The 15933-nt window shown below is 39.6% G+C and overlaps 2 protein-coding genes across 8 annotated transcripts in view; one reads left to right on the top strand and one right to left on the bottom strand.

The window, feature by feature from the left end:
• The window catches only part of FILIP1L (filamin A interacting protein 1 like), a 311063-nt gene that overhangs the window by 16403 nt on the left and 278727 nt on the right, over window positions 1-15933 (bottom strand). For all 4 annotated transcript variants that reach the window (XM_047722940.1, XM_047722949.1, XM_047722958.1 and 1 more), the window contains one exon: window positions 12669-15444. In XM_047722940.1, coding sequence (XP_047578896.1) covers window positions 12669-15444 — 2776 coding nt within the window. The remainder of the gene's footprint in view (window positions 1-12668; window positions 15445-15933) is intronic.
• The window catches only part of CMSS1 (cms1 ribosomal small subunit homolog), a 381861-nt gene that overhangs the window by 16113 nt on the left and 349815 nt on the right, over window positions 1-15933 (top strand). The window lies entirely within an intron of this gene.

Here is a 15933-nt window from a genome sequence, read left to right on the forward strand (position 1 = left end):
TTCTTTTCCTTTTTTTTTTTTAAGATTTTATTTTTAAGTAATTTCTACATCTAATATGGGCTCAAATGTAAAACCCCAATACAAAGAGTCACAGGCTCTAATGACTAAGCTAGCCAGGCGGCCCATCCTCTTTATTTGTTTATCAGATTTTTACCTCAGGTGTTTTGTTTGTTTTTCTTTTTTGGTACTCTTCCCACCCCTTCTTTCTCATTTCTTCATTTGCACCCATTTAAGTGTTTTCAGTTGTTCACAGGCTTACATTTTACAACAACCTTGAGTTAGCAGTTAGAGCAGAGGCTGTGATGCCAGGTAGACTTGGGTGTGCATTCTGGTACTGGCACCAACTAGGTTTGTGTCCTCAGGCAAGCCATTTAGCTCTTCAGACTTCAGTTTCCTCATCTGTAATACTTATCTGGGGATTAGAGGACTACTTTAATGTTCTTTGGCGAGTAGGAGAGACCCTGGTCCATCAAAGTTCCAGATAACCGTTTGTTCTTACTAATATTAACGTTAAGAACTTTGTCTTTTTCCTTACATTTGTTCTTAAGGTGCATATTATAACTTATTTTCTCATATATATATGAAAATATATCATATATCATAACTTATTTTCTTTGGTTATTTTATCTTTCTTGTTTTTCTGCTTTACCCTCTCCAATTAATTATGGGAGACATGTTAGCAAGCATGGGAGTTGAGGCAGCCGACCAAATGGGTGCTGTGTTTACTGGGCCATGTTCCTGAGCAATTCTGACCCAGAAAAAGGATCTCTTCAAACAAGGTTTATCCTACTTCTTTATCCTACTTGGTCTGATCGTCATCTTTTTTAGAGTACCTGAAAACATACTATTTTCTACTTTTTTCTCTTTTGCTATCTTTTTTTTTAAAGGTTTTATTTATTTGAGAGAGAGAGAGGTCACAGGTAGGCGGGGGTGGGGGTGGGCAGCAGGCTCCCCACTGAGCAGAGAGCCCGACTCAGGCCTCGATCCCAGGACCCTGAGATCATGACCTCAGCCGAAGGCAGGGGCTTAACCCACTGAGCCACCCAGGCGCCCTCTTTTGCTATCTTTTAATTGAAAAATGAAATGAAGTCCTTTGGCCCTGACACTCTGTGAGTCTATGAGAAGAACAAATGCAAACCAGCTATGACCACCAGATATGTTGTTAGCCTCATGAGCCTTTGTAGAACACCTATTGCCAGCAGTATTTAAGTCCTGGGTAATGTAGTACAGTGGTTTTTAAACTTTATAAGCCCAAGAATGAGCCAGGCAAATTGTTTAAAATGCGGATTTCTTGCATTGGTTTTTATAGGTCTAGGCATGTGGAAATCTGTAGAGTCCTGAGTGATTCTTACAAAGGTGATCAGTGACTGCATTTGAGAAACATTGATACAGGAGTTTCAAAAATAAATGATAGTGGATTCTTGCTCTCAAGAGATTACAGTATAGAAGGGATTAATAATTATTAAAAAAAAGAGGCAAAATAAAGTGCTATAATAGAGGTACAAACAGAAGTATTTTGGAAATCCTAAGGATGATTGTGAAAAATAAGGAAGGCTTTCCAGAGGAATTGGCATTTGAGATAGGAGTTAAGGTTTCAATAGAATAAGCTTCTAGCCCTAGATATAGCAGGAGCAAGATACAAGGCAAGAAAGTTCAATGGTATGCGGGAGGATGGTCAGTACCGTGTTTTGGTGAGGATACAGAGGTTGCCCAGTTTCAAAGGGAGTTGAGGCAAGAGAGGTAGGCCTGATAGATTGCTTGTGCTTTGGATACTCAGTAATGTCAGTGTGAAGTAAGTGCTGTTTTTGGTGGTGGGAGGGTGGAGAGGACTGGAGAATTACCATGATTAGGAAGGTATTGTAGAAAGATCACTAGCAACAGGAGTGAAGATTGGATTAGAGATGTAAGGGGTTAAATGCAATAGATTAACTGCCTTACATTACCGTCTGTACTGAGATCTGGATTTGGGGAGTAGTAGGACAAATAAAAGGGGGGAGGGCAGAGAAAGAAATACCAGGGCAGAGTGGCTGACTAGATTGAGGAAGTAGGCAGAAAAATGGAAAATGGCTCCTGAGTGTTGAACCTTGGAACAAGGAATATAGTGGACCATCATCAGAAGTAAGACAAAGAGCAACCCAAAAGCAGCAGTGCAGTGGGGTGTGGGCAGAGACCAAGTTTGAAGTGTAGCTGGACCTTCCATGTGGACCTGTTTGGTAGGCATTGAAAACTTGAGAGATCTTGTTTTAAGAATCATCATGAGAGAAATTGTCAATACCATTCAAATGGCTGAGAACCCAAGGGGAAAATGTAATTCCTTTTCACAGGCCAATCTCTTCTGCAACAGATAATTTTATATTCCTTTCCCAGAGCCTGAGAAGTGAGTTTTATTGGGCCCTATTCTGTGCTCGCATGCCCACCCCCACCACCCTCCATCCCGCTCTGCCCCGCCACAAGGCCACCAATCTTTCTGTAAGAGTGTAACTAGTTCTCAGAGCAGCGCCCTACTGGAGGCATTTCTTCCCAGTTCTTGAAGGATGCATAGTGACTGAATTGTTATCCAGGCACTGATTGGCTAGCAGGAGGAAGGGAAATCCTGTCCCTGTCCTCCAGTGACCAGGCTGGCCCCTCTGCCATTGTGTCTAGGCTGAGCAGACAGATGACGTAAACTTGTATTCTGTGGGGGGATCTGCGAGTCCTAGGCACATGGGCATTCAGTAATTACAGGATGCCCCCCCCAGCACATTTCCTTCCTCATTGGCAGTCTGAGAAAACCTGGAATAGGGCCATAGTTGATAGGTTGGCCTTAAAAAATAGTAATAATTGTCAATTGTTCTCCCTCGTCCTCTCATTACCCTTCTTAGAATCGAAAATCAGCAGCCCTGGCATTTATATTTTCCAAAATTTTTATAATAAATATGTATTAATCTTATAATCAGAAAAAACTTGTATATAAAAAGAATCGTGTTGCCTACTCCTGCCTATGAGAGATGTCATCCTTTTTCACTGAGATCTTACCCATTGACCCTCTCCTTGTTACTCTGAAGGTATTGTTAGGTGTTTAAATGTTTATGTTATGGGCCTTTTGGGGATCTGTCGCAATTTTTATTGCACAATTAACTCCTCTTTCTATAAAACTGTAATTTTCTGAAGCCTAATATCAATGAATTCAGGTAAGAACAGCATTACAAGGCAAAGAACAGAAAAGGGATAGTTCTTTTTTAAGAGAAGGAGGAAAGCAGTCAGCTCACTAATAAGGGCAGTAATTTGTTCTTGAGGAACTGTAGGTTGTTTGAAGAGTGGCTGCATCGAAGCAAGTGTTTTTACGTATTTAATTGTTTACAAGAGATACATTGAAGACCAACTTGAAGACTTTCTCTAAAATATCAATTTTATTTGTGGTTTACAGTGATTTAATCCTGAATTGGAAGCGGAATTTAGAGACTGACAAGGTTGAACCCTAATACTTTTCCCCCTGAGCTGGGAAGATAAATAGTGCATCTTCTTCCCTTTTTTTTCCTTTAAGATGATTCTGGGACCATCATTCTTTCCTTTTAAGATATCATGTTGCTTGAGAAATGGAAATCCTAAACTAGGGTATACCATCTAGGAAGATTTTCTAGTCTTCTGTGAAAGCAGAAGTCCCACTACCTCTGGGCTAAGTTGGTGGTGCTTATCTATGGTGGCTAGACTTTGATCTTTTGATTGTGTTTTCTGGAAGTGTTGGGTCACTATTCAGACTATCAAGGCAGCTACTTTCTTATAAGCTTTGATGTTCATGGTTGTGATGCTCCCTCTGTGGATCATTTTTGTTCACTTCTGTTGCTTTGCGGGTACCTCATACTCCACGCTCATTTTGCATGCCGGGCATTTTCCTGATGATGAGAAACTGTGCTTCTCCTTGCTCTTGCTTTCTCCCATGTCCTATCCTCAGCACATCCCCAAGTCCGTCTTCCCCATGCCTGCCCATTTATGTAAGGTGTGGCCTCTCACATTCATAATTACTTATTCCCCTAACAGTAATCTCAGGGAGATGGGAGGAGTTGGATGGGGAATCAGATCCCTCTGGACTGTGGTGATCATGGAAGTTTTCAGAAAAGGTAAGGCTTGAGCCAGACTTTTCAGTGTGAGTCACTTGATGAGAGAAGAGAAAATTACCCATGTGGAGCAGGGGGGAGGAGGTAGGGGAAAGTCCTGTGCATATTTAGGGACACTCCAAGTGTTCTGGCTAAAGTGACAGACTTTTGAGACAAGGATGTAATGTTAGGCAACCTGTAAGTTGAGGTAATGGAGAGGTTCAAATTCAATTTATTGTGCTTTCCACTTACACTGCGGTAGCTTCTCAGTATGTTTCTATGGAAAGAGAATGGACAAGATTTGTGTTATAATGTCTCATTCTTATCACGTACTAACAGAACAACCTGAAGCAATTTTCCTTACATCTCACAATTAAAATTTTTTTTATCTCTAAAATTGTGAAGGTACCTACTTTATAGGGTTGTTGTGAAATAAGTGTATAAAGAATTAGATGTTTCCATTATCTCACTTCTCTGAGGTGTGATAGAATGCTCCCTAACATTATATTCAAGGCCCTTCAGAGTCTAACAGGACCAAGCCCTTCAAGTCTTACCCCCTGCTCTAGCCCTCTCATCTGCAGCCATACTGCACTGCTCTTTGTTTCATGAACATAGTTTTTCTTTCCTTTTCTATCTGCCCTCACATCTCTGCTCTTGTAGGCATTTCCCTGGAACACCTTTTATCCTCTCTTTATCATACTCTTCCTCATCTCTCATCTGTTTTCTGAAACCTAACCCCCAAACCTTGCCCCTATAGTAATGGCTGCCTCTCCAAATTCCTGTAGTACTTACTATCTATAGAATTCCTTCCCTATGTTATGGTCTTAATTACCTTTAAAGGTAGTCTTCAGTTCCCACCCTAGATTCTAAACTTACACTTGCATAACTGCCTTGTACAGCAATGAGTAGTATTAGGTGCTTTATAAATATTGGTTGGTTCATTCTTGTAGCTGATTTGTTGAAGAATGAAGAAAGCTTGTATTCTAATAGAAGACATTTGTGCCTCTGGTGGTTATAAGCTAATACAGAGAGAATTGAAACTTTTCATAGAGGACTCTTTGGAAAGGGCTGAACAGTGAAGGGTTATCTCTTAAGATCATAGGCATCCTTCTGAAACTGACTTTTCACCCACTTAGGCAAATGTGATTGGTTCTCTACACTTTACTTCTCTTGAAGGCATGTGAGAAATGCAAAGCTCATCTGAAAACTCAAGTTTATAATATGGTATTGAAAGAAACAAAGGTACAATATATTAACACAAAAATAAATATCAAATACACACATGCTTTGGGCCAGTCTGTCAAATTAGTGGAAACAATCCTTATGTAACACAAGTCTTCAGTGCAGATTTTTAAAGTTGCTTTGAGGCTTATGTTTAGTCATATTCAAGATTTTCATCTCTATATACCAGACGTAACACTTTTCAAATGAGCTGTTAGATTTTTTTTCCCACCAGCAAGTCCTGAAAAAAAGGAACTGACTTATAGAGTTAGTTAGTCATCTCTCTATTGCAGTAGTTCTCAAATGGAGGTGATTTTACACCCCAGAGAACATTTGGCTATGTCAGGATCCATTTTTGTCACAGTTGGAGGATGCTGCTTGGCATCTAGTTGGTAGAAGCCAAGAATGCTCCTAGACATCCTGGAGTGCACAGGACATCCCTCTACAACGAAGAATCATCAGATCCAAACTGTCAATAGTCCTGAGGTTGAGAAGGTTTGCTCTAATAAGAAAATGGCTGATATGTTGAAGATTAAAAGACTAATTCATAGAATCTTAAAGAAGAAAACACAGGGCACCTGGGTGGTGCAGATGGTTAAGCAACTGCCTTTTGCTCGGGTCATGATTTCCAGGTACTGGGATCAAGCCCCGCTTCAGGCTCCCAGCTCAGTGGGGAGTCTGCTTCTCCCTTTCCCTCTGCCTCTCACTGCTTGTGCTCTCTCTGTCTCTCTCTCTCAAGTGAATGAACAAATTCTTAAAAAAAAAAAAAAAGAAGAAGAAGAAGAGACATCTTTGGAGACCATCTAGTAGTTAGGACACCTACAAGTAGGAAAATGAGGAAGAAGAAATTTAACTTTTTTTTAAGAATTATTTATTTGTTTGTTTGTTTATTTGACAGAGAGAGAGCACAAATAGGCAGAGTGGGAGGCAGAGGGAGAGGGAGAAGCAGGCTTTCCACTGAGCAGAGAGCCTGATGCGGGGCTCGATCCCAGGAACCTGGGATCATGACGTGAGCTGAAGGCAGCCACTTAACCGATTGAGCCAGCCCAGTGCCCCAGAAATTTATTTTTTTTTTTAAAGATTTTATTTATTTATTTGACAGACAGAGATCACAAGTAGGCAGAGAGGCAGGCAGAGAGAGAGGAAGGGAAGCAGGCTCCCTGCTGAGCAGAGAGCCCAATGCGGGACTCGATCCCAGGACCCTGAGATCATGACCTGAGCCGAAGGCAGCAGCTTAACCCACTGAGCCACCCAGGCGCCCTGCCCCAGAAATTTAATTTCTAAAAGGAAACTCTGCAGATAATCGATTTATTTATGCCCTGCCTTATTTCCCAAAGGAGTTTTAAGCAGTTTAAAAAGGAAGAGAATTCAGAAATCACTGGAAGTTAGAACTAGATATGATCTTAGAGATCACCAAGTCCAGTTCTCTTTATTTCACAAAAATTAAGTAACTTTTCTAGGGCCCCATAGTTGGCTGGGAAGGGCATGAACTGGAACCTGAACTTGTTTGCTGGCTTCAAATATTCCCTCTGACCCCATCCCTCCACTTCTCTAAATCTTTCTTTGACCTATTTCAAGCCTCATTTGCTCTGTGAAGCCTTGTTAATCTACAGTAGTCCTGCTTAATCTCTAGTTTACTGTGTAAATTTAGTTTGCACTTGATTAAATATTATCTACTCCTCTTTTCTTTCTTGTCTCTTCCCTTGCTCAGAATAATAAACTCTTCAGGGGGAGTGAATCTTTCATCTCCCTACCTGCCCCCATGTCAGGTAGAAGGTAGGCAGTTCCGTATGACATGGTCAGTAGATTAACCAGTTGTGTCCATGTGGTGCTTTGAAGAAAACACACAATGCATGTCACTGAGGCATATGAGTGGCATGTCAGTTAGGGAACCCATTCCACCTTTCCAGAGGCCTAGAGGATGCAAAGTGAAACAGCCTTTGTAGGTCTTTAGAGCCTGTATATGCTGTTAGTTATGCAAAGATGACTAGGCCTTCAAAAGCAAAATATAACTCAGAGGCAAAAAAAAATCCTAGATGATATTACAAAAATATCATACAGGACCATTTGGCTATGGGGGGAAAAGGAACTTACTAAAATAAGAAAACTAAAAAAGCTTTCAAAAACTGCCTTAATCACACAAATTTTATTTCTCTTGATCAATAATTTTATTTTAAAAAAAAGTGAAATTTTAAAATGAAGCTATAAGTGAAGAAGATTGTACCTACGATAGCTGACTGTAGCCCAGAGTACATTTTTATGGCACCATTTTTTTTAAGGTTTTTATTTATTTATTTGTCAGAGAGGGAGAGAGCACACACAAGCAGGGGGAGTGGTAGGCAGAGGGAGAAGCAGGTTGCCTCCTGAGCAAGGACCCTGACTCGGGACTTGATCCCAGGCCCTTGGATCATGACCTGAGCCAAAGGCAGATGCTTAACCGACTGAGCCACCCAGATGTCCCTATGCCACCATTTTAAGTATAAAAACTAGTGTCCTGATGGAATGTTGACAAATTTATATATGCTACCATATGAACAGTGTTAAAATTCATTATCAAATGATAAAGTACTTAGAAGTGTTGGCCATTTAACTGGTTGGACTCCCTAAGGATTCCTTACCCTACAGTATTGCCTTGTGGGGATGCCTGCTTTGATATATTTCACTGCACAGTGGAAGGGTCCATCCGTTGGAAAGGAAGCGATTTGGAGTTTAATCTAAATGAAAATGAATTAAAGGAGGTTTGAGGTTGGGGACTTTATTGAACCACTTATCTTTCTTGCTCTTTCTTGGCATTTGCTCCACTGTGGCCTAAGGTGAATGGAGTCCTTGTTTTGGTTCATCCAAACTGCTGTCATTAGTGTGTGTTCTGGACCATTCCCACGAAATGCTGTAGGGCTTTTGGGGGCCCTGGATCTGAGGGAAAAACAGCTTGTAGGTGTCAGACAGCCTGCTATTGCTCAGCTAAAGATTCAGGCATCTATGCTTTGGTACATTTGTAAAAGTAGGAACTTTTCCACCTTATAAATGGTAGGGTTGGTTTTTTTTTGTTTTGTTTTGTTTTTTTAAAGGTCTTATTTATTTGACAGAGAGATATCAGAAGCAGGCAGAGCAGCAGGCAGAGAGAGAAGGGGAAGCAGGCTCCCCGCTGAGCAGAGAGCCTGATGTGGGGCTCGATCCCAGGCCCCTGAGATCATGACCCGAGCCGAAGGCAGAGGCTCAACCCACTGAGCCACCCAGGTGCCCCAATGGTAGTTTTTATTAAGCTTTTCTTTTGAGTGAAAAGAAAATCTGGGGAATGAGCTTTCTGTTTGTCATGCCAGCCACTAGAGAGCAGAATAGTCACAATTCCCTGGACTGGTGTAATTCATTCTGATAGAGCAGGGCTACTGTCAGAACACGTTTGCTAATGTTTATCAATGTGGGAATTTCTAAAACAGTGGAATTCCTACTTTAGAATACATACTAATCAGCAGAGGTATTTGTACAGTTTCCCGGGTCCTACCCTCATAGGACCATCGAGATTCTCATACATGTATCTTGGATTTTACTTTGAGAAACACAGATCTTAATGTTTGGGGCATACATTTTTGCCTGATTATGTTTTCTCTTAGGATTGCAAAGCAAAATGATTTTTGGAGGGGAAAACAATAACAGAAACCAAGGCTTAGGGAAATAGAATGTTGTTATAAAGATCTTTCCCTGCCTTTATCTAGTAAGTTTCAAAGGGCACTCTGTAAAGATTCAGGATCAAAGAAGCTACCAAAAACATGTTTTTGTCTGGAATTCTACTTCATTAAAGATCATCAAATGCTTAGGCTCCAAGTTTAAAAAAGTTTTTAATGAAATACCCCTTTTATGACCATCTTATAGTACAGCCTTTGGGTGTCATGAAGACCTGTCTTAATGTCTTGGCATTGTGAACTATAGTTGTGGAGACCTTCTGAGTATATTTATGTAATCCTGTCATTATCTTGAATGTATAGAGATTTTCCCTCATATGTAAAGTTCCAACTATAGTAATTCACATTGTCCTAGTAAGGGTGATGATTTTATTTTTACCATTGCCCCCAGGGAACAGAGGCATCCTCAGGGGAAATTTTGCCTTTGTTCTTAAAAGGACAGAAGAATATGGAAAATCATTTAAATCTATGGTAGCATGCTGCAGCTTAAAATTTAAAGAGATAGGGGACTGAGTAAAATGAAAATTGATTCTGAAGCTGAGACTTCATATAAAATGAAAGATATTTTATCAGATGTATATAAGAACTGTCTTCTATGAGTCTCTTATTGGCCTCCTTCTTTCAAGAAAACAAATTTCCACCCTTACATATCTCATCTGAAGATTTTCCCATGTCACTTCCTTCCTCCTTCCTAGCTTTCAGGGTTCTTCTGTGATTATATACAAATGAAAAAGAAAGTTCTATAACCTTTCAAACATATACAGGATATAAAAATTTAATTTTGAGGGGCACCTGGATTAAGCATCTGCCTTCAGCTCAAGTCACAATCCCAGGGTCCTGGGATTGAGCCCCATGTCCAGCTCCCTGCTCAGTGGGGAGCCTGCTTCCCCTCCTTGTGCTCGCTCTGTCTGTCAAATAAATAAATAAAATCTTTAGAAAAAACTAAAAAATTAATTTTGAAATTAAGGACCAAAAGTCTAGAATGTGTGATGGGAAGATGCTCCTTTTTAACGTGTGATTTTATGGAAAGGGGAAGATGCTTCCCCCCCTCCCCAGAAATGGTGCTGTCCTTACCATAAATTTTAATTAGTAACACTTTTAATAATCTATATATGTTATTAATATGACAATGTTCCTAAATTCTGATGGTGATGTGAATTATTATACTGAAGTAATCCTCCCAGTAGAGGAACTTCTAAAGAGGTTCAGTTCCTTGAAAGTCCAATAAACTTCTAGTCACATTAATCACTTGGGATGCCTATTTATAGTAAATACCTAGAGCAGGTGATGAAACGAGAATTTGCATTATAATCATGGAGCACAGGTACCGTGGTGTTAACTTTATTGTAGAGAATTATTCTGGCTCACATGAGAAATTGAATCCTTACAAAAGGGTTGAACTATTGAAGAGCCCAGAGCTTTTCAAATCCTGTTAGTTACAGGTGTGCCAGGAATGGATCTCCCCTCAGCAGCTGGGGTGGCATATTTTCTCTTCAGGCCATTATGTGACAAAGGTTGGGAAGCACTGCAAAGACTTTGTTCTTCATTCTTTCTTCTTTCTGTCATGCTCCAAAATGTTATGTGTACCCTCTCTTATTATCTAGAAAAGCATCTTATGCAATAGCATTATCAATGTCTACTTTGGAAAAATGATAAATTAAGCATGTAGTTTCCTCTAAAATTCTAGCCCAAGGTGACTTAAAAATAAAAATAGTTTTGGGGCAACTATGTGGTTCAGTTGGTTAAGCATCTGCCTTGGGCTCAGATCCTAGGATCTGAGGATCCTGAGATCAGATCTCAGGATCCTAGGATAGAGCCCTGCTCAGCAGGGATTCTGTTTCTCCCTCTCCCTCTTTCCAGCCCCCCCTCCTCGTTCTCTCTCTCTTTCTCAAATAAACAAAACCTTTTAAAATAAATAAATAAAAATCGTTTTGAAAAACATTTAGACCATCATGTATTTTGTAATACAGTTGGGTCACTGCTGATTCCCAAGATAAATATGTTTAAACAGAAGCTTTCTCATTCATCAACAGCCCCAAATTTATTTAATGATGATGCAAGCCCACAGCATTGGTGTTGCAGTTCATCACCATGGAAGTGTTTCTGTCAACAAATCTTCGCTTTCTTATCATGAAATTGATTTTTCAGGGAAAAGGAGTATAATTGTGGAAGATTTCTTTTACGTCTCAAGATCTTCAGTTTGCCTGGGTCTCTAAATGAATTGTGTTTAAAATTAGTAGCTGGCAGTAAAATTGACCAAATGAAATTAACATTTATGAGGTTGGAAAAAGGGAAACTGGCAATGAACTATTTTGTCTGAATTTTTTTGGGGGGGGGGTTGGGGAATGTGGCTTGGGGACTAGATTTGTAATTTAAAATGTTCCTCTGAAAACTGTTGTTCTCTGTTATGGAAATATAGATTATTTTCAGAGTCCTATAAGGTAGGTATCAGAATTCTTAAAATGCTTTAGCTGAGTTTTTCTCACTTACCTTGTAAGCGGCATAACAATAATCACAGAATAAATTTTCTTCAACTAACATAATGTATGGTTTTTAAAAAAAATATGCCTTTCTATAACTTGTATTTAAAACTATCTTGGGCTTCTATTTGCTTGTTTAGAGGTAGGGGAGAAATGCAATTACATTGTAAGCTTCTGAATATAGCTAATTTACAAGCAAGGTAGGAACCATCTACCTTAAATAATCCAAACTATTTTAGGAAACAGATAGGAAAGAAAAATAAGAATGACATTTTTGCTTTGAAGCAGTGTTCAAGAGCATATATCATAGTGGCTTATTTCATGTTTAGATGGAAATACATATGTTATGGGGGTTTTCACCTGTAGTAGAAATACAGTCAACTCTTGATTATCAAGGTAACTTGTGTTTTCAAATGTGCTTTTTCTGGCTTCCTGTCACATTTCATTTTTACTTTCACCTTTAGCTTATATGTGCTTATAAAAGCAAATTATTTAATATTTTATTCACTTAGTGTCAGTAAACATTTATTAAGTTCTTAATATGTGCTAAGCACTTTGCCCGGCACCAGGAATACTGAAATACATCTGAAGCTGGAAGTTAAGTTTGCCCCTGAGAGATCTTACAGTTCACTTTAAAATCAAAGAAACATAAATTTTATTATTTGAACCACTTCCTCTTCCTCTAATAACATGTGATCAGAAGTTGACTGTAATGGGAAGTAGGAAGTAGATCCTACTTGTTTTTAAGGAAGAATTAATAGACCTTATGAACAGAAAGTAAAATTCTATTATACATGCAAAAATATAACACAAAATGACCAAAAAAAAAAAATTCAGCAAGCAATGGTAAAAATAACATTATTTACTGCTTTAAAATGTTAAGGTATTTCATCAAGACAAGTTGCAGTGAAATTAATGTGAGTTATGGAAAATGAAATACATAAAAATGTATTTATACAAGTGCAGACTAAATATTTTCCATACAGGTATATAAATGAAAAGATATACAGTAAGTGCACACTTCATATGACTATTGCAGGCAACAGTTAGTTTCAGATACTCTTGGATAGTTCATGCACAAACCTTCCCAAAGTACAAGTTCAGTCAGTCTTTTGGGGGATGTGGAGGGATAATTAAAAAGGATTGAGTTCCTTGCAACAATATCACTATAGACTGGATGAGGGTGAGAGTCGTCAGTTATATATATTACTTACTGTAATTTGTGATTGTCGAGGAAGAGGTGTGGCTGTTGGTGTAAAAGTAATACTGCTGGTGACTTTATTGGTTGTTTTGTTTAGTGCCCCATTAGTTAAGCCTTGAGTTCGGTTATCCTGTGGTGGCGTTGAAGGGCTGGCAGGTCTCACGGGGCTGGCTACGGCTTGCATGTAAGGACTTCCTAAGTGAATGTGGATTTTATTATCCTCAGTAGTTATCACACTTGAACTGTTGCTGTTTGAACGTTGAAACTGCCACGATGACTGCCGGTCAGGGGAGACTCTGAAAATTGCATGCTTGGCACTGATTTCTATTGGCTCTGGGGAACGTCCCTGCTCAGGAGAGCCTGCTGAACCAGTCACAGCCAAAACCTGAATAGGTGACATTGTCCTTTCTGGAGTTATAGAACCACAAGACTCTGGGGTCTGCGCTCTGGCAAAGGTTGCCATAGTAATTGGGGACATACTTTGCTCTATATTCATGAGGCCTTCAGCAGAAGTTTTGGATTTCACCGGTGTTATGGAGGCATTTTGGAGGATGGTTATCCTTTGCTTTGGGGTGCCACAGTTTGGTATCACTGCAGTGCTTGTGTAAGAGTGAGGACTCTCTGTAGTCGGACTTGTGATTTCAAGAGTGGCTGTATTTTGGATATGGTCTGGAGTAACTTTTATATGAAGTGGCTGCCCAGGCGTGTGGCTTAGGACTAGATCGCCAGGTTGCATGAAATTGCCATTGGGTTTAGTTTGTATTTTTCCATTCTGAGGATGGCTCTCCTTCGATTTCATCCAAGGAATCCATAGCTTCCTGTTAACAGGACAGGGAGAAGATGAATTGCATTTGAAGGACAACACGGATTCCTCATCATTAGGGTCCTCGTTCTGGTCCTCACTCTCTTCATACAACTGACCATTGATGACTGCTCGTTCCAGAGGAATGAGACTCTTGTAATCGGGCGGCTCATTGTCTGCCACTTCTGTCTGAACTTCTTTAGAAAATACTTGAGGGTCAGAGGTGATTCTTCCATTGAGACTAGGCCTGAGACTCTTACTAAAATGCCGGTACCTCTCTAACTCTTTAGTGAGGTTTTCAATCTCTCTTCCTAAATCTCTGTTCCTGTTTTCTTGTTGATTGAGTTTCTTTTGTAGAACCAAATGATCTCCCTGGAGATGACATATGAGGTCCTCAGTTGCCATGTATTCATGAATTTTCTCTTTCAGTGCATCTACTTCTCTTGAGAGGTGCCCTGATTTCGCTTCTTCTTCTTGAAGCCGTTTGAAAAGCCACTCTTCATGGCTGGACTCTGTCTTTTCTGCTAACTTGTACTTTTCAAGTTCCATTTTAACATGTTCCAGCTCTTCAGATAAAAATTGAGCTTTATCTCGCTCATTAGCATACCTTCGTTCTAGAGTCTCATACTCATCTTCTGTTTTCATAAGGTCATCCTCAATGGCTTTCATATCCTTTAACTTCAGTCTCAGTCTTTCCACTTCTTGAGAGAGTTCTTTAATCTTATTGTTTTCTTGGTGTAATGCTGTTGTGGACTTACTAGAATCTTGATTTAATTTGTTTTTTAGGAAATCTTTCTCAATTGCTTCCAAAGATTGAAGCCTGTTTTTCAACAGATTAACTTTGGATAGGAGATCATTTCCTTTCTCTTCTTCTGCTTTCAGTTTGTTCTTTAGATCATCTCTCTCCTTGGTGACACTGTACATTTTTTCTTCCACATCAGTTTTGGACTTCAGTGCCCTTTTTGTTTCCTCAATTAACTTCTCAGTAACTGTTGCTACTTTATTTTGCTCCATTTGAAGCTGAGAAGCAGCAGCTTGTAACTTATCTTCAGTTTGCTTTAATTTTTCACTCATTGTTTTCCTTTCATCTACCAGCATCACAGTTAATGTTTTCAGTTTAGTTAAGTCCTCTTTTAGGGTGAATTCTGTCTTTTCCAGCCGACTTTCAATGGCTTCTAGCTCTTTGATTCTTACTTTTAAACTCTCCAGTTCTTGAGACAACTGCTTTGTGGTCATCCTTTCTTTTTCTAAACTGCATTTCAGAGAGTAACATTCTTGTTTGCTTTTGTTGAAGGCATCTTCTAATTTGTCCAGAGCCATAATTCTTTTATTGAGTTTTTCAACCTCAAGTTTGAAGTCTTTACTCTGTGATGTTTCCTTTTCGAGCCTCTTATTGAGATCTCTGCACTGCTCCTCCATTTTTATGAGTTCTTCATCCTTCCCTTCCATTTCTAGCACACGTTTCCTGAGCTCCTCCACCTCAGCCATGATACCACAGTTTCCACATTCTCCCTTATTGATTTTTTCTTTTATATCTTGCAGCTCCTCTTCTGCTTTTCGTAAAGACCTGTTTGTCTCTTCTAACTCATCAATTTGCCGGCTGAGTGCTGCCAGCTTTTGTCGAAGCTGACGATTTTGACTATCCTCATTGGTGAGCTTTGCCATAATTGTTTTTTGGTTCTGGTCAGACTTTGTGGTCTGTGTTTGCAGTTCTTTCTCTAGTCTGGTTGCCTTCTGCTCTTCTTCCCGAACTCGGGTTTCAGCGAGGGCTAGTTTAGCATGTGTTTCCTTTGCGCTTGTGGTTAGGTCTTGGATTTTCTGTCTTTGAAGGGCAAGCTGTGCCGTCAGCCTTTGTTGTTCGTCCACCACCATCAAAGCAAAAGACTTCAGTTTGGTCAGCTCCTGTTTCAGGGCGGTGACCCTCTTTTCCTTTTCTTTCTCCTTCTTCTCCTGGGACTCTGTTTCTTGGTCAATCAACTTCTTTAGTCTGAAAAATAGAAGAATGCATTCTACTTTGGATTGGTGCTTTAGTAACTTATCAGCTGTTATTAAACATTTGTATAATTTAAAAAGATTGATCAGCTATACAGAATATGGAAAGGAATTCCTGAATTTGATGGAAAGGAATTCCTGAAATTGATTGGAGAGGAGAATCTTGATAAGCAGTTATCTTGCTTTTTTGCTTTCACTACTCCCTCTCCCCCAACCCCTTGTTGATTGGTAATAGTTGTAGTTCACCAGGAGCCTTATTGGAAGAGTAAAGATAAAAATACTTCGTTTAAATTGCTGTGTAATAGAATCAGTAGACAGTCTAGCCTGAAAGCTGTAAAAAACGGAGTTTCAAGGTGACCTGGCTTCAATACTGGCTGTATTCTACCAGCTAATTAACCTGGGCAGTTATTTAACATCCTTGAGCTTCAGCTTCCTGATATGAAAAATGGAGGCAATAATTGTATTACCTCACTGGCCATTTGTG

The sequence above is a fragment of the Lutra lutra genome, chromosome 1 (genome assembly GCF_902655055.1).
Source record: "Lutra lutra chromosome 1, mLutLut1.2, whole genome shotgun sequence".
In the NCBI taxonomy this organism is placed as follows: Eukaryota; Metazoa; Chordata; class Mammalia; order Carnivora; family Mustelidae; genus Lutra; species Lutra lutra.